This window comes from Oncorhynchus masou, chromosome 2, assembly GCF_036934945.1.
Source record: "Oncorhynchus masou masou isolate Uvic2021 chromosome 2, UVic_Omas_1.1, whole genome shotgun sequence".
Lineage (NCBI taxonomy): Eukaryota > Metazoa > Chordata > Actinopteri > Salmoniformes > Salmonidae > Oncorhynchus > Oncorhynchus masou.
The window spans coordinates 36,141,204-36,159,694 of NC_088213.1; the positions used below are offsets into that span (position 1 = coordinate 36,141,204).

Consider the following 18,491-nt stretch of genomic DNA (forward strand, 5'->3'; position numbering starts at 1 on the left):
TCCATGGGGCACTCTGTTCACAACGTTGACATCAGCAAAATGTCTGCCATCTGCCTGGTACAGTTGAAACCGGGATTCAGCCGTGAAGCGTGGCCATCGAATGAGTATTTGTCCACTGAAGTCGGTTATGCCTCCGAACTGCAGTCAGATCAAGACCCTGGTGAGGACGACGGGATGAGCTTCTCTGCCACGGTTTCTGACAGTTTGTGCAGAAATTCTTTGGTTGTGCAAACCCACAGTTTCATCAGCTGTCCGGGTGGCTGGTCTCAGACGATCCCGCAGGTGAAGAAGCTAGATGTGGAGGTCCTAGACTGGCGTGGTTACACTTGGTCTGGGGTTGTGAGGCCAGTTGGATGTACTGCCAAATTCTCTAAAACGACATTGGAAGCTGCTTATAGTAGAGAAATTAACATTCTATTCCCTGGAAACAGCTCTGGTGGACATTCTTGCAGTCAACATGCAAATTGCATGCTCCCTCACATTGAAACATCTGTGGCATTGTGTTAGAGTGGCCTTTTATTGTCCCCAGCACAAGGTGCACCTGTGTAATGATGATCATGAGGTTCATTCCGCTTCTTGATATGCCACACCTGTCGGGTGGTTAGATTATCTTGGCAAAGGATAAATGCTCACTAACAGTGACATAAACAAATTTGTGCACAAAATTTGAGAGAAATAAGCTTTTTGTGCGTGTATAACATTTCTGGGATCTTTTATTTCAGCTCATGAAACATGGGACCAACACTTTACATGTTTTGTTTTATACTTTTGTTCAGTGTATAATGGTGGAAGGACTGTAAGGACTCTCAATGTTACAATAGCTTTGCAGAAAGTGAAACGCTATCCTTTGACTGGAGGTGTGGTCTAGACAAGACAAGCGCATTCCTCCCCATCGACATGTTGTGATTCCAGTGGCTCTTGTCTGTCTGTCTGGAGCTGTCCACTCAGTGAAATTAAAGCCAGGCCTGGAGTGAGATTAGCCCTTGAGATGAGTGGTGGCGGGGGGCATGCAATCACAACTAAGAGTATGCTAAATGAACTGCCTCCATCAGAGGCTCAATGTTTGATGTTGCTCCACTCCTCTTGAAGTCCTAAAGCGGTCTTCAGCATTCTGGCAGTAACAGACCCTGGTAATGGGTTTTGATGTTGGAGGGTGACCTCCGTTTACTGCTGGGGGGTAGCAAGGCCAAGGCAACTGGAAATGGGTCTCTTTCCAAAGGATGGTGTGACATCAACTACAGGAATGAGCTGTGGAGTAAACCCCCCCCCCTCTCTCCTGTGTCACTGTCTCTGACCTCTAACCGCTGACCACAACCAGGAAGTTCTGAGGTTTCAGCTCCTGGTCCCCTCCCACGCTCTGATCTCACATCAGACTGTGTAAATAGGGAGATTGAGTAGCTTGTTTCTGATTGGTCTAAAAGCAACTCTCTGACCTCTAGCGTTTTAGTCAGGGTCGTGTCACTATTTAGATGGATCACCTCCAAGGGAGCCTGTCTATTCTACAGTTAGTGACCATGGCACTTTTCAAGGCCTGGCTCAGTGATTAGCCTGGACTAGTTTGTACATGTTGTGTTTTCCCTCCCGTCTGGCACAGTGTGGCTGGATTGATTTCTGTCTCGCTCTGCGAAGGTCCTTGAGAGGGATGTGTTGTACAGAGTGGTGGTGTGTGCGTTTTAAACACTGAGGCATGGTTGTCTCCTCTCATTAACACGTCTCACTGCAGCACAGCACATACAAGCCGGGAAACACCAGGAGGAATCATGAATAATAACTCACAGCAGCTCTGTTTTTCACAGATATGCCTGAAATTTAGAACACATGCTTCTATGAACTCAACGCCACTTTAGTTTAATCGCTTACAATTGACGAGTACAGGAAACTCAAGATGGACTTCAATGGTCAGTGTGTTAAAGCTAGAATCCTTAGTTGCTCCACCATTTTGGACTTATAAAGTAACGATCTATACCCATTGATTCTTGAAGTATATAACTTGTAAATGTCTCATGAGCTGAGTTCAACTGTCATACCTCATCAGACTCATATCAGCTTGTTTTTACTCATTTTGTAAACAATATAAATGTAGGCAAACACTGAATAGCCTCAAAACATTGTTGTGTCATGGATGGTCTGTACTTACATCCATAGCTCTGTCTATGAATTTGAGCGGTTACATAACTCGAAGGCCCATCCCTTAGCTATTTACAAAAAACGAGGCGGGGTGTTCAATGTTCCAAGTCTGATACTTGAAATGTCTCCAGGAAGGCCTCTATTGAGATGCTCTTGTGTTGTGATGCTCATATCTGGCGGTGTCTCCTTCATTTACAGTCCAGTTTGAAGGGGCGGAGAAGTCCAGAATGTCGCCCACCAGGGAGGGTAAAGGAGGGCGTCCGCCCCGCATCCACTCCAGTTGCTGTCTGGTCAACACCAAGATGACCTCTCTGGACCACTGCAGTGCTGCTCTGGGGGAACGCATTGACCCCTCTATGTCCCTGGAGAGCCAGTTGTAAGTCACCCTCCCCTACTGTCTTTCTATCCACAGAATTATAATGACTAGTAATTCTATTCCTGTGATTCTCTCCAGGGATTTGGTATTTGTTTGTGTTGGTGCTTCTGAGGTAGAGCTGTGTGGAGATATTTGATTGTCTTTTGATGTTAGATAACAGGCACTTTCTCCATTTGAAACTCTGCTATATCCTCCCTCTTCTCTCCACCCTGTAGCTGGTACCATGGAGCGATCAGCAGGACGGATGCAGAGTCTCTGCTGAGGCTGTGTAAAGAGGCCAGCTACCTGGTGAGGAACAGTGAGACCAGCAAGAACGACTTCTCCCTCTCACTCAAGTAAGACCCTTCCCATACATACTGTCCACTACACACAAGTAATCAGTGTACAGTTGATGACACCCCACCCTCTCACACACGGGAGAATATACAGCACCCAGTACCCGCAGTGCTGTATAACTTATTCCACATTTTGTTGTTACAGCCTGAATTCAACATTTATTGTATAGATTTAATCCATTTTGATTTAATCCACATAATGCCCCATATTAACAAAGTGAAAACATGTTTTAAAAAGGTTTGCAAACTTATTGAAAAATTAAATACAGAACTATCTCATTTACAGAAGTATTCATACCCCTGTGCTGACACTGCAAATTGAGCTCAGGTGCATCCAATTTCCTTTGATTATCCGTGAGCTGTCGCTACAACTTGATTGGAGTCCACCTGTGGCCAATTCAATGGTTTGGACATAATTTAGAAGGAAACACACCTGTCTATGTAAGATCCCACAGTTGACAGTGCATGTCAGTGCTGTCCGTAGATCGCCGAGATCGAATTGTGTTGAGGCATACACTACCGTTCAAAAGTTTGGGGTCACTTAGAAATGTCCTTGTTTTCCTCAACTGGCAGCTTCATTAAATAGTACCCGCAAAACACCCGTCTCAACATCAACAGTGAAGAGGCGACTCCAGGATGCTGGCACATCACCTGTCTAACCTCATCCCTACTGTGAAGCATGGTGGTGGCAGCGATTCAGTGGCAGAGAATGGGAGACTGGTAAGGATAGAGGGAACAATGAATGGAGCCAAATACAGGCAAATCCTTGATGAGAACCTGCTTCAGAGTGCAAATGACCTTAGACTGGGGCCGAAGATTTTCTTTGCAACAGTACAATGACCGCAAGTATACAGCAGAAGCAAGGCTGGAATGGCTTCAGAACAAGAATGTGAAAGTACTTGAGTGGCCCAGCCAAAGCCGAGACTTGAATCCCATTGAAAATCTGTGGAATGATGGAAGGTGCTTCTACAAAATATTGACTTTATGTAAATTAGTTATTTCATTTTCAATACATTTGCAAACATTTCAAATTTTGTTTTGACTTTGTCATTATTGGTTACTGTGTGTAGATGGGTGAGAAACCAATCACCTTAAATCCATTTTGAATTCAGGCTGTAACACAACAAAATGTGGAATAAGTCAAGGGTCATGAATACTTTCTGAAGGCACTATATACAATTCACACACACACTTCACTGAGGGTGTTCATGGGTTATCATAGAGTAGAGTTCTATAGATAGAGTACCAGTTCAACACACAGTACAGCACCACTATTCTGCCTCCAGGAGTCTTCCTCACCTCCTACCTACCTGCTGACTGTCTCTTCAGTATGGTTATACACATCACCTTTAAGAACCCTGTCCTTCCTACATGATGCCCTCCCACCTCCACCAGGTAACCTCTCTGGTGCTCTGATTCGCTGACTTGCCCAGAACTGAATTCATAATGCCCCCTGACTGTGACCTGGCCAGCGGAGAGTCCAGGGGACAGGCCCTGATTTGGTTTAGTCTGGTCAGACATTTGGCTGGAGGGTAGCTTAAAGGGTCTCGCTGCACAGCTGGCACTCCCCTCCGCAAGGCAGTCACATGCCATCGACTCAGAGGCTCTGAGGGCTCACACGACCGCAGGGAGCCAGCCAACTGATGAGTGTCAGCGGGCTGCCATTTCCCGAGGACACAGCAATACCTGGCTGAGAACCATTTCACCACAGGGGCAGAGAAAGTGCCTCTGATATGAGCTGCAGAGAGGATAACTGCTTGACTTATGGAAGACAGCTCTACAGTATTATTGTCACCTTTCTTCAGATACAAACTGGCATTTGTGCTCTTGTCGTTGGCTTTTTTTTTGTTGCTTATTCACAATAAAGCACACATCTGTTGATAAAGTCAGTGATAGATTAGATACATTGCAGCAGGGGGGAAACTGTTCCTGGTTCTGAGGACGCTCGTCAGTCGGCTTTAGGCTCATTTCTACTGGCAGGAGATGATACTGTTCAGAGCTGCTCCACTGCTCCTCACACTGAGTGACTGCTCATTTCATTTCCAGAGCTCTGGGACTCTGCTCTGGCCTGTCTGGGGGGACACACAAGGAATTAGACTGGTGGGCTTGATTGGACAGACAGTGCTGGGCCATTGGCTGGACTGTCTGGTGCAGTAGGCTGGTAGGTCTTATTGGACAGACAGGGCTGGGGTTGTTTGGGGAGAATTTATTTAACTAGGCAAGTCAGTTAAGAACAAATTCTTATTTACAATGACGGCCAAACCCGGACAATGCTGGGTCAATTGTGCGTCACCCTATGAGACTCCCAATCAAGGCCAGATGTGATACAGACCAGATTCGAACCAGGGACTGTAGTGATGCCTCTTGCACTGAAATGCAGTGCCTTAGACTGCTGCGCCACTTGGGAGGCCACTATGACACGTCCCATCCTGGGGGAGAGGAGTGTTGTTGATCTCCAGTAGGAGCTGTCCTTCTCAGTCAGCCCACGCACTGTGACCTTTCAGCCAGCAGCACTGAACCTCTGACCCTGTCAATCCAGCTGTCTCCATGGCCAGTCACAGTGGAAGAAAGTCATATTGACTCTGAGTTCAAAGTTCAAACACATAGACTTCTGAGTGCGTCTTGGACCACCGATGTCCACCAATAATGGGACTAATTGTGTCAGTTCTAGAAAGGAGTGATGGAATTAATTGTTCCGTGTCTGTGCTTGGGAACCATAAATCATAGTTGTGTAAAAGGCTGTTTACAACACTCTCTTTGTTGGACCTCCTGCACAGATCAGTGGAGATGTCATCCACCCAGGACAGAGGGCAAAGGCAGGAAGGCAGATATTTCTAAACAGCTCTCTGGTGTGTGTGGTGGATCATGTGTCTGTGTCCTGCCAGCATGACTGTGTTTGTTGTGCAGTACTGGTAGGTAGCAGAGGAGGCTGTAGGGTCATTCAGATCAACCCAGTAAACAATCAGCGGGTTGATTCATGGATTCGGCAGTGGGGAGGGGGTGATACAGAGTTCAGTCTGCTCATGTTGGAGCCTCCTGCTTCCTAGAAACCTCTGTGGCAGAGGCTTGAGACCCAATGTGTAGGCCATATACACTGCTCAAAAAAATAAAGGAAACACTTAAACAACACAATGTAACTCCAAGTCAATCACACTTCTGTGAAATCAAACACTGATTGACAATACATTTCACATGCTGTTGTGCAAATGGAATAGACAACAGGTGGAAATTATAGGCACCCCCAATAAAGGAGTGGTTCTGCAGGTGGTGACCACAGACCACTTCTCAGTTCCTATGCTTCCTGGCTGATGTTTTGGTCACTTTTGAATGCTGGCGGTGCTTTCACTCTAGTGGTAGCATGAGACGGAGTCTACAACCCATACAAGTGGCTCAGGTAGTGCAGCTCATCCAGGATGGAACATCAATGCGAGCTGTGGCAAGAAGGTTTGCTGTGTCTGTCAGCATAGTGTCCAGAGCATGGAGGCGCTAACAGGAGACAGGCCAGTACATCAGGAGACGTGGAGGAGGCCGTAGGAGGGCAACAACCCAGCAGCAGGACCGCTACCTCCGCGTTTGTGCAAGGAGGAGCAGGAGGAGCACTGCCAGAGCCCTGCAAAATTACCTCCAGCAGGCCACAAATGTGCATGTGTCTGCTGAAACTCCATGAGGGTGGTATGAGGGCCTGACGTCCACAGGTGGGGTTGTGCTTACAGCGCAACACCGTGCAGGACGTTTGGCATTTGCCAGAGAACACCAAGATTGGCAAATTCGCCACTGGTGCCCTGTGCTCTTCACAGATGAAAGCAGGTTCACACTGAGCACATGTGACAGACGTGACAGAGTCTGGAGACGCCGTGGAGAACATTCTGCTGCCTGCAACATCCTCCAGCATGACCGGTTTGGCGGTGGGTCAGTCATGGTGTGGGGTGGCATTTATTTGGGGGGCTGCACAGCCCTCCATGTGCTCGCCAGAGGTAGCCTGACTGCCATTAGGTACCGAGATGAGATCCTCAGACCCCTTGTGAGACCATATGCTGGTGCGGTTGGCCCTGGGTTCCTGCTAATGCAAGACAATGCTAGACCTCATGTGGCTGGAGTGTGTCAGCAGTTCCTGCAAGAGGAAGGCATTGATGCTATGGACTGGCCCGCCCGTTCCCCAGACCTGAATCCAATTGAGCACATCTGGGACATCATGTCTCGCTCCATCCACCAAAGCCACGTTGCACCACAGACTGTCTAGGAGTTGGCGGATGCTTTAGTCCAGGTCTGGGAGTAGATCCCTCAGGAGACCATCCGCCACCTCATCAGGAGCATGCCCAGGCGTTGTAGGGAGGTCATACAGGCACATGGAGCCCACACACACTACTTAGCCTCATTTTTACTTTTTTTAAGGACATTACATCAAAGTTGGATCAGCCTGTAGTGTGGTTTTCCACTTTAATTTTGAGTGTGACTCCAAATCCAGACCTCCATGGGTTGATAAATGTGATTTCCATTGATACTTTTTGTGTGATTTTGTTGTCAGCACATTCAACTATGTAAAGAAAAAAGTATTTAATAAGAATATTTCATTCATTCAGATCTAGGATGTGTTATTTTAGTGTTCCCTTTATTTTTTTGAGCAGTGTATGTTGGAAGATGCTGACACCTCTGTGGCAGAGGCTAGAGACCCTGTGTTTAGATACTCCATGACTGGAGCTGCTGAAATATTCATGAGGCCAAATCGGCGGCACGTTTGTGCTTTGCATCATTGATGAAGGCCCAGACTTTCACTAACCGTGAGTCTCCAGAGCCTTTTGACAGGGAGAGAGGGTACCTTGTCTCTGTCTCTCCTCCTCTCTCTGAAGATGAGTGCTCTTTTAGGTGCATAAAACACATTTAGCCTTTCACTGGTCTCTGAGTGGCTTAGCTCCCCTTCCTCCCCCCAGGGAGGGGTTTTACACAGCCGGATTTACGGGCTGACTGAGGTAGAAAATAAACCGTTGAAAGAGGAAAACAAAGATTTATGCAACAAAATGTGTTGATGCTATAACACATGGGGAAACTAGAAAGCCTTGGAGTTGTAGAAAGAACAACAAAATCTCTCAGCGTTGGCAGTTGAACTCATGTCAGGAGAGGCAAACATGTCTCCGAAAAGTGTCCTCTCTTTGTCTTTCTTGTGAGAGAAGGGAATCTCCCAGTGAGGGCTCTTCTAGTTTATGGAGTACGTGGTTCAGTGCACAGTTCAGTGCGTTTTATTAATGCATGTATTCTTCTTGGATATTACCACAACTGGAATGGTTCCCAAATGAAACACGACAACAACAGTTTCTTACAGTATAGTTGACCTATAATGAGCAGCACCAACCACATTCTTGTTTTTTAAAATCCCTCTAAACCACGAGGAACAGCTGTGGTCATGTCCTGATCATGTTAGTGATTCTTCCAGGCAGACACACTCTGTGTGTGGCTGCCGCAGTACGTATTAAACCGGAAGAGTGGCTATTCAGGACAATTCCTGTCCCACAGTGCTTCTTAAGGGCTTTCTTTCTGGATCATTATCTTCTGTTGGGTGAGTTTTGGCTTCTCTGAAGCCATGGATTTATTGCGTTGAAGCGTCATTCATGGTGCAGTCTAATATATGTAGAGAGGTAGAGATAAACGATGATGGCTGTCAGCCTATTTCTCTGCTTGAAGGATGAGAGGGTTCAAGTGAAAGTCATAGACCCCGGTGAACAGGACACCAGACCTCCAGAGTGAAATGAATCCCGATTAGACAAAAAAAAAGCGCACAACTAAATAGGCTACTATAACAAACACAAAATGCCCAGTCTGGTCAAAAATAGCCCTACATTTCTGTTATCAGACAGCTGTGGTCTGTTGCGCCGTTGTCTCAGTCTCGTAGCTAAACGCTGACGGGGAAGGAAATCTTAGGAGGATTTCTAAAATGTTCCTATTGATGTGTTTAGCTTTTTAAGTGGTGTGCTCGTGTAACCCAAGGCCTGTCTCCTCAAGCTGTTGATGAATCAAACTCACTTTACCTTCAGAGTGGCCTCTCCTCTCCTGGTCCAGCTTAAGAAGCAGCAACACAGTGACTACATCCCAAATAGGGAACAGGGTGTAATTTGGGATGTAGGCAGTGAACAGGCTGTGTGACTAGAGATATCTGTCCTCATCTACTCCAACCAATAGACTTTGATTTGATGAACATCCTGGTAATGACAGAGATGTATTCAACTGGAGGAGCTGGCTGGCTGATCAGGCTCAGTGATGGAGGAGGCTGAAACTAGCTGTATTTACTTCACTTTTATAGCAGCAGAGAAACCCTGCAGTCCTCTCCCTCAGCTCCCTTATAAAACGATCATCCACCTCTCCGCACGCTAGATCCTCGCAATCTCCCTCGTTTCTTTTATGGTCTCTGTCTCCCCCTCTCCGACTCCTCTCTCCTTCTACCTCCCCCCCTCTAACCCTACTTTTAGTGCAGCAACAATACACGTCAAGGCTGTGACTTGCCAGTCGTACAGCAGCAGTGTGTTGACATGAGAGATTTCTTGTTGACTGTCCTTCATGGTCCTTATGAGTTTCACCGTGTCACACTAGGGTTTTATCTCTTGGTTCATGGACTGATGAAAGATTTGACTTACAGTAAGTATTTGCCTCTGATGTGTTGAGAAATGTCATTTTTAATGGTTATTGTCCCTTAATTGAACCTGTTAAGTTTCTCCTTGATCCTAATGTTGGTGTTTTCTCCATGGCTTTGTTTCTGTTGGTGTCTTCGTGAGATAATATGACTCCAGGCTTTTCAAATGCAATTATGAGATAACGGAAGATGCCCAGCAAGTTGTTATTTCTGCTGATAATGGACACACACACACACACACACACACACACACACACACACACACACACACACACACACACACACACACACACACACACACAGACAGACAGAATGGCTTAGAACACATATTTCCATCTTTGAATGCCATTCCCCGCTTATGGGAACAGGAAGTCATTGCAGTCCATCACTGTCTGGCTGTTATTCCACAGTTTTATTTCTGTTGACAGGAGAGGTGACACCTGCTCTGCTAAATATTGTATATATACTTTTCCTAACTGTGTAAGTCCTCCGGGTGAGCTGATTCTGCAGTATCTTGGGCATTGCACAATGCAAACCGAAGAAAACGCATTCTCTGCGACCATGAGTCAGTGTGTGCTCAGTGCTTGACACTAACCTGATGCTGTGTGTTTGGCTACTTGTCGCAAAAAAGGTTTCTGATAAATGGTCTACTGAGGACTTTTCCTCTAGCCCTTCTCCCCCTCTACCTCGCTCTCTTTCACCCCTCTCCCCCTCTTCCTCACTATCTCCATCTTCCTCTCTCTCTCTCTTTCTCCCCCTCTACCTCATCATGTCCCTCTTCCTCTCTCTATCTCTTTCTCTCTCTCTCTCTATCTTTGACCTCTCCCTCTCCTTGTATGTGATAAAAGGCCTGTGTCACTGCCATCCTCCCTGCAGTATAATGGGTTTTATACAGCCACATTTCTCATTAAGACAAGGCTCCAGAGCAGGAGATTACTTAAGAGCTGCAAAGCACACAGATCCAAGGCTCCGGCTCAGCCCTAGAAATACTGTAGGGAGCACAGCCCAGGGAGCTTTTCATTTGCTCTGCATTTATTAACTGGTGTAGCCTAAGTGATTCTTCCTGGCTGCTCATTAGACTAGTAGCACTCTCTATTTACAGTATATAGGAGTGTGTACAGTATATGACTTGGGTTCTAAACCCAATTGTACTGCATCACCTGGGAATGATCTGTCACTGTACCGCTGGGAGATAAAGCACTCAATGTTTAGAGCTGATATTGTTTTCTCTCTCCCTCTAGGAGCAGCCAGGGCTTCATGCACATGAAGCTGTCAAGGACGAAGGAGAACAAGTACATCCTGGGTCAGAACAGCTGTCCCTTCGACAGTGTTCCCGAGATCATCCACTTCTACTCCAGCCGCAAGCTGCCCATCAAGGGGGCCGAGCACATGTCCCTGCTCTACCCCGTGGCCATCAGGACACTATAGTGACATGGCCTTCCCCAAAGGTCACACAGGGGTCAGATGCCTTCCCCTGCCACCTCCCCTGGGAAACCCTGTCGCTCTGCCTATTTCCTTCTGTTTGATTGGTCTGAAGGACAGAGTTCAAGTTGGCGGAGGAGGCAGAGATGATGAGGATAATGCAGCTCACCGGTCATCACCTACCTGATCCCAGACCTGCTATTAACTTTTTGTTTGTATTTTCTACAACATTATCATTGCATCATTGACTGAAACATCATCTGCAAGCATTGTTTCACTGATCCCACAGCTGCTTCCTCAACAGTGCCACTTTGTACCCACCTCTTCCACACAAGACCTGGCTCCATGTTATGCTGAAAGTGTAATGTTTGTTTAGTGAGGGGAACCTAAAGATTGTAATGTCCTTATAAAGGAAGCAGGGAAGGCAAATTCATGTATTGGAGTTATATATGGGCACTACAGTGGCTGGCAAACTCAACAAACATGCCCTCTGTGAATACTTTGCCCATCAGTGCAACAACAGTTTAGTGTTTCAGTACTGTACGGTCTGCAGACTGACGTCTCTGTCTATTCCCGGGACTGTATTTCTGATATCCTTCACCACGGGTGTCCCATTGGTAGGACAGTGTAAGCACAGCTCTGGTTTGACAGTCAGCAGACTGATAGATGGATCACTACTATGTTACACAGCAGTAGCACCATTGGCTAAATGAGCCAGAGATGGGCGCCTAGTCTCAAAATGGTCCAAATTACCTTCCCAATCCCCCATCGTAGAATATCTTTGCATGGGTAGAATGGAATATGCCTGCATTGTCTACCTCAGAAAATCAATTTCATTCGTGAATCTGCAGATCAATAGGTACAATGGGATTGCAGATATTGATCCAACCCCCACCATGCGACTCCGATTCCCAACAAATTGCATCTATGGTTTAAGAATATGTTTTTGCATAAACCAGTCACATGTTTTTGGTTCTTTTTCTTTTCTTTTTTTACTACATTTTACAGATCAGCATTTGTATGTATAGTCACTATGAAATTGTGTGATGTCAGTAACAAATGTTTGGTTAATGCCTTATAATGCATGGGTTGAATCAGTCGGGTTAGATCCGCTGATTTCTAGAGTTCTGCTTCTTTCAACGATTGTTCTGTGACTGTAATTTATTCTGGGGTAATTCTTCTTATTACAGATGTGTTACTCCTCTCTGTGAAGGCCTGCCTCGTGGCATCCAGTCCTCACTATTCTCTGCCATGTGATCGTGTTTGGCCAGAGCTTAAATATCCCGGACCTGGTCTCATATACTGTGGTGCTTCGCTTTGTGTTTGAGTCAGTTCTGCTTCATGTGTCCAACTGCCTCTGTGGCCTGACTGAGACACTGAGTAATGGTGTCTTGTGACAAATGGGATTGTCAAGCCTCACATAAAGACTGTAGAAGCCCCATGGACCAATCAGAGGACTCAATTTTCCTAAATGAACCCTGACCTCCAGTCTGTCATAACCCCTCTATTTGTTCGAATTATTTAATACACACATCTCAAAATTGGTTTCTTATTCAGTTCACTCTTGATTTCCTCCATTGTCTCTGTGTTCATTTATCCATCTACCCACACGACTCTTATTCTGGTACAGACCTTGAGGTTAGAGACATTGCTTGAAGCCTCTCTTTGTTCTTGGAGTTTGACTTCTCCCCTGAACTAGAGGGACTGACGTGTCCTTTAATCTTATCGTTAACAAGGAGAGTGCTGAAGCATGCTGTGCAATCCCATAGCCAGTAGGTGGCATCATTGCAGATGTCTAATGACTGTTTTCCAATTGGCATTTCCAAACAATTAAGAGAATCATACAGGTGTTTGCTGGAGGTGAATTGATTATGTTGGTAAGTTAAAGGACCAAGTAAAGTAGAGTTGCATACAGCAGCGGTGGTTCCCAACCTTTTTCAGATAATGAACCACCAACTGAATTTTGCTCTGCCCGGAGTACCTCTGAAGTGCTATACCCCTCCATGTGTATTTTACCAGTAGACCTATGGTCTCACGAGTCTTCTAAATATCTATATATATTAGTACCAGTCAAAAGTTTGGACACACCTACTCATTCAAGTGTTTTTTCTTTATTGTAGAATATTAGTGAAGATATCAAAACTTGGAAATAACAGATATGGAATTATGTAGGAACCAAAAAAGTGTTAAACAAATCAAAATAGATTTTAGATTCTTCAAAGTAGCCACCCTTTGCCTTGACAGCTTTGCACACTCTTTGCATTCTCTCAACCAGCTTCATGAGGAATGCTTTTCCAACAGCCTTGAAGGAGTTTCCACATATGCTGAGCATTTGTTGGCTGCTTTTCCTTCACTCTGTGGTCCAACTCATCCCAAACCATCTTAATTGGGTTGAGGTCGGGTGATTCGGCACACCATCACTCTCCTTCTTGGTCAAATAGCCCTTACACAAACTGGAGATGGGTCATTGTTCTGTTGAAAAACAAATGATCGTTCCATTAAGCACAAACCAGATGGAATGGAGTATCGCTGCAGAACGCTGTGAGAAACATGCTGGTTGTGTAGTAAATCACTGACAGGGTCACCAGCAAACATCCCCACACCAAAACACATCCTCCATGCTTCACAGTGGGAATCCATGCATGCAGATATCATCCGTTTACCTACTCTGTGTCTCACAAAGACACGGCGGGTGGAACCAAAAATCTCAAATTTGGACTCATCAGACCGAAGTACAGATTTCCACTGGTCTAATTTCCATTGCTTGTGTTTCTTTGCCCAAACAAGTCTCTTCTTCTTATTGGTGTCCTTTAGTGGTTTCTTTGCAGCAATTCGACCATGAAGGCCTGATTCACGCAGTCTCCTCGGAACAGTTGATGTTGAGATGTGTCTGTTACTTGTACTCTATGAAGCATTTATTTGGTCTCCAATCTGAGGTGCAGTTACCTCTGCTGCAGAGGATAACTTCATTAGAGGTAACTCTGGGCCTTCCTTTCCTCCTCACGAGAGCCTGTTTCATCATAACGCTTGATGGTTTTTAAGACTGCACTTGAAGAAACGTACAAAGTTCTTGACCTTCATGTCTTAAAGTTTAATTTCTCTTTGCTTATTTGAGCTATTCTTGCCATAATATGGACAAGGGCTTTTACCAAATAAGGTTATCTTCTGTATACCACCTCTACCTTGTCACAACACAACTGATTGGCTGAAATGCATTAAGAAGGAAATACATTCCACAAATACAATTTTAAGAAGGCACACCTGTTAATTGAAATGCATTCCAGGTAAAGACCTCATGAAGCTGGATGAAAGAATGCCAAGAGTGTGCAAAGCTGTCATCAAGGCAAAAGGTGGCTACTTTGAAGAATCTCAAATATAAAATATATTTACTTTTTTGGTTAGTACATGATTCCAAATGTTTTATTTCATAGTTTTGATGTTTTTCACTATTATTCTACAATGTAGAAAATAGTCCAAATAAAGAAAAACCCTTGAATGAGTAGGTGTGTCCAAACTTTTGACTGGTACTATATATGTATATGTATGTATGTACATATGTCCGGTGCATTCTGAAAGTATTCAGACCCCTTCCCTTTTTAAACAGTTTATGTTTCAGCCTTATTTTAAAATGTGTTAAATATTTTTTTACACATCAATCCACACACAGTACCTCATAATGACAAAGCAAAAAAACAGTTTTATTGATACATATTTGTATTTATTTAATTTACATAATTATTCAGACCCTTTTGCTATGAGACTCAAAATTGAGCTTAGGGACATCCAGTTTCCATTGATCATCCTTGAGATATTTCTACAACTTTGAGTCCATCTGTGGTAAATTCAATTGATTGGACATGATTTGGAAAGGCACACACCTGTCTATATAAGGGCCCACAGTTGACAGTGCATGTCAGAGAAATAACAAGCCATGAGGTCTAAGGAATTGTGTTGAGGAACAGATCTGAGGAAGGGTACCAAACAATATAAACAAATATATACATTTGCATAAACGTCTAAACTTGTTTTTGCGTTGTCATTATGGGGTATAGAATAAGAATAAGGCTGTAATGTAACAAAATGTGGGAAATGTCAAGGGGTCTGAATACTTTCCGAATGCACTACATGTCTTAAGAATGTTCCTGTGTAGTAGAGATGAAACATTTAAAGAAGAGGAGGATCTTTAGTCAGTGCTGCTGACAGATGCATGTTACTGTAGGCAAGGTCCCACGTACGTTGTCCACACTGCCCAGAGGAAGACCCCTCGCCTGGCTAGAAGGAGGAAGGGAGGGGGGACTCTGGAAGGCAAAGAAGGGGCTTTGTCTCAGTCAGCAGACTCACTGTTCACTTTGTTATGTCTCTGTGGGAACCTGAAATAGTCCTTCTCCCCCTCAGAGAGGTGTTGTGTTGTGTGTGCGCATTGCCATCAGCCATTGACTTACTCTGTGATTTTAGTGCTTTTGTGTACATTTTCTTCCCATGTATGTATGCACTACTTTAACATATCTGTACAGTCCCTCATCGCCAAATGTATATACTGAATGTATTGTATGGGGACATAGAGGCATCAAGTTTCAACCTAAATAAAGTAGAGTTTATGAGTCCAAAACCCTCTTGTCTGTTTGCTCTTTCTTGATGCTGCAACAAACATGTTACAAAAAAAATGGATAATCCAAAAGACGTTTGGTAAATAACTCCATACCGTTGTGGTTACCAGTTACCATGGTACGGGTCTATTCAATGGTAAGTGCGCTACTCTCTGTTGGTTGATTCAAAGACGGGGTATTGAAAGAATAGTAAGAGGATAAAGGCACTGACGTCGACCTAGTAGTGAATGGTCATCTGCTCCACCACACAATAACCCACCCTGTTCTCACTGTACACCGTCCGGCCGTGATATTATAGTGATTTAATTAACTAACCCAAGATCTGTACAGAGGAAATGTATTAATTGCGGTATAAGCCAAACACGGTCTGAGTCGGTCTCTAGCGTCTTTCTTCGAGAGCATACTTAATTCATGAATGAATAAACAACTACAGGAGAGCTCTGAGAGACAGAGAACAGCGGTTGAGATTACAGAGAACACACCCTGGGCTTTGATGGTGCTAGAGAATCCTTCATTTAAACACACGCGCGCACGGGCGTGGCTTTAACAAGCAGGCCAGACGGCCTTGGGATTCAGGCCACATGGCTTTGATGCTCTTTCTGCTCCTGAAAAGGAATCCGTGTTCGTTAGCGTGCTCCTCTCCACAGCTCTTCTCCTGTTGCCTCCTGTTGTTAGGTGGGGCTTGATCAATGTGTAAACATCCTTTCAGAGCCTCACAATGGAGCCAAGCTGGCCTATAAAGTCTACAGTGTTTTCTATTACATACAGCTTGTATGAAGAGACAGAGGGCAGACAGATGGATGTTACCACCGACAACCAAAAGCAATAAGGATAAGGCAGGGAATGTGTGATCCACTTCCACCTCTTTTGTGAAAATGTGGAGAAATATTTTGCCCACACAAGGTCGACATGAATCTGCAATGAACTAATTAGTTGATACCTGAACAGGTGTGTTAATATACTCTCCTGAGAATCCAGCCAAGGTGATTCAGGGTATTGCTGTTTTGTTTAGATTAACGTATAAATCTTATTCACACACTCTTATCGTTCTCTACCACACAGCATCTCCATGGCGGTCCTTTCTACTGCTCTGGAGAGATGTATCATTTCTAACCTTTCTCCCACTGCTGCGATATCACCCTCTCCCGGGGTTAAAACACCTGAGAGGAAATGCATCAAAGTGTCATTTGGTGGACAAAAGAGCATCCACAGGCCTGAAAGACATGGCTTGAAAGCAGCAATGAATGCATCCATTCCACAGACGGATAGAAGAAATGGCCCTTGTCCATCACCAACTCATTTCATATTCAGCCCAGTCATGCCTGGCAGAAAGCAATCTCAGGTAAACAGACTTGATGCTAATAACACATGAACTGCATCGTTTAAAAAGACAAAAACAAAATGGGGAGACAACAAAGAAACTCTCCTCCAGTTCCCTTCTGACACATGTGAGGTGACCCAAAGTGAAACCTGTTATTATTCTGCAGTTAGCTTTTACTCTGCTTTAAATGGTCTATTATGGATGCAAAGAGTTTTGCACTGTGTAGACATACAGTATAATTAAGTAGGACTGTCCTCATCCATCCCCTGAATCTACAGGTCAATGTCGTGTTGGACAATGTGGATAGTTCTGTCTGCTGCAGAGCAAAGCCACTATACTCAGAAACACCCAGCCAACAGTCTCTGTGTAATTTATTGTCCTCCTTTTTGAATAACAGCTTCTTCCAACCAACTATGTTGTCGTAACAGTGGTTTAGATGAAAGAGAGCTGGAGCAGAGTGGTGCAGAGCTTGGAGCTGCTGTACTCATGAAAGGACAGTTTCTTCGGGGCCATGTGAACCAGCTATGAACCTGGGTTGAGTCGCTGTGACTGCAGTCTGCATATAGTCGGGCATTCACAGAGCAGCAGAATACATGAGAAGAGGAGCTATAATGACCTAAGACTCTGGGGGACAGGGGTAATGGGGGGAAAGGATGGGAGGAGACTGTCTTCCTCTATTTCCCTGCATTTATTCTGTCCCTCTACTGTTTTAGTCAAACATTAGTGACTCACCCGATTAAGTGCCGTTTCCTACCCAGCCAAGACAATGCCTTCATCCACAAATAACACCCTATTTTCACCCTCATCCCCCCTAGGTCCCACACAAGCCTGTCTGCATGGACAGAAGGGAGAGAGAGGTCACTATACAGCCACAGGTGTATAGTGTGACTGAACAAATCTGTCTGAACAGCACCTTCTTTCACCTCCATTTTGATGTCAGGGGCCGACGAGGAAAGCGTTTCATCGTCTTTGCGTTGTCCTCTGGGTGGAAAAAATAAAGAATGTGTATAACCTAAACATAGTGCAATGACAGCAACATGTGAAGATGTGCAATGTGATTACATATCCCCATCTAAATCAGATAAATGAGTCTCCATGGCAACTTCCCTGGATGTTGTGACAGTATATTGTTGGAGGTTTGAGGATGTGATGCTGCAGTTAAGAGGACATGGCAACGACCAGCAGAACAAACCGTTTCTATTCAATAATCACAATACCTCTACCATTGCTGCAATGCTTTTAACGTGATCTATCAAACAAAGAAGACCAATATATTGCCTAATAAGCCTACAGTAAGTCAATTGCTATGGAGCATCATTATTTATTTAAATGAGCTTGAAAGGCAATCAAACGTTGTATCAACCAATTGAAGACTCGACATCATTTGAATAAGTTCTGAAGAGTCCAGCGAGAGACCTCACGTTGAGACTCTGTAAGAGATATTCACAGGGAAATTGCCTGCAGGTGTGCACGGCCTGCATATAAAATGGTAATGGGGACAGAAAGACACAAAGCACTGTTTGGGTGCTGTGCTCATGAAAGGCCCCATTCAACAAGACGCACTTATAAAACTAAGCAGGGCAATTACTGAAGATTGAGAATGGTAGGGTGAGGGAGGCACACAATTTGTCCTCTTCTTCCACAGCACCCCAATGGGAGACAATGAGACAAAGCAGCACACAAA

At 44.7% G+C, this 18,491-nt stretch overlaps 1 protein-coding gene across 7 annotated transcripts in view; it reads left to right on the top strand.

The window, feature by feature from the left end:
• Nucleotides 1-12,464, top strand: part of LOC135504152 (SH2 domain-containing adapter protein F-like) — a 133,172-nt gene extending 120,708 nt beyond the window's left edge. For all 7 annotated transcript variants that reach the window (XM_064922479.1, XM_064922503.1, XM_064922519.1 and 4 more), the window contains 3 exons: nt 2,326-2,503; nt 2,719-2,838; nt 10,699-12,464. In XM_064922479.1, the coding sequence (XP_064778551.1) occupies nt 2,326-2,503; nt 2,719-2,838; nt 10,699-10,885 (485 nt within the window). In that variant the 3' untranslated portion in view covers nt 10,886-12,464. The remainder of the gene's footprint in view (nt 1-2,325; nt 2,504-2,718; nt 2,839-10,698) is intronic.
• Nucleotides 12,465-18,491: the final 6,027 nt, after the last annotated feature.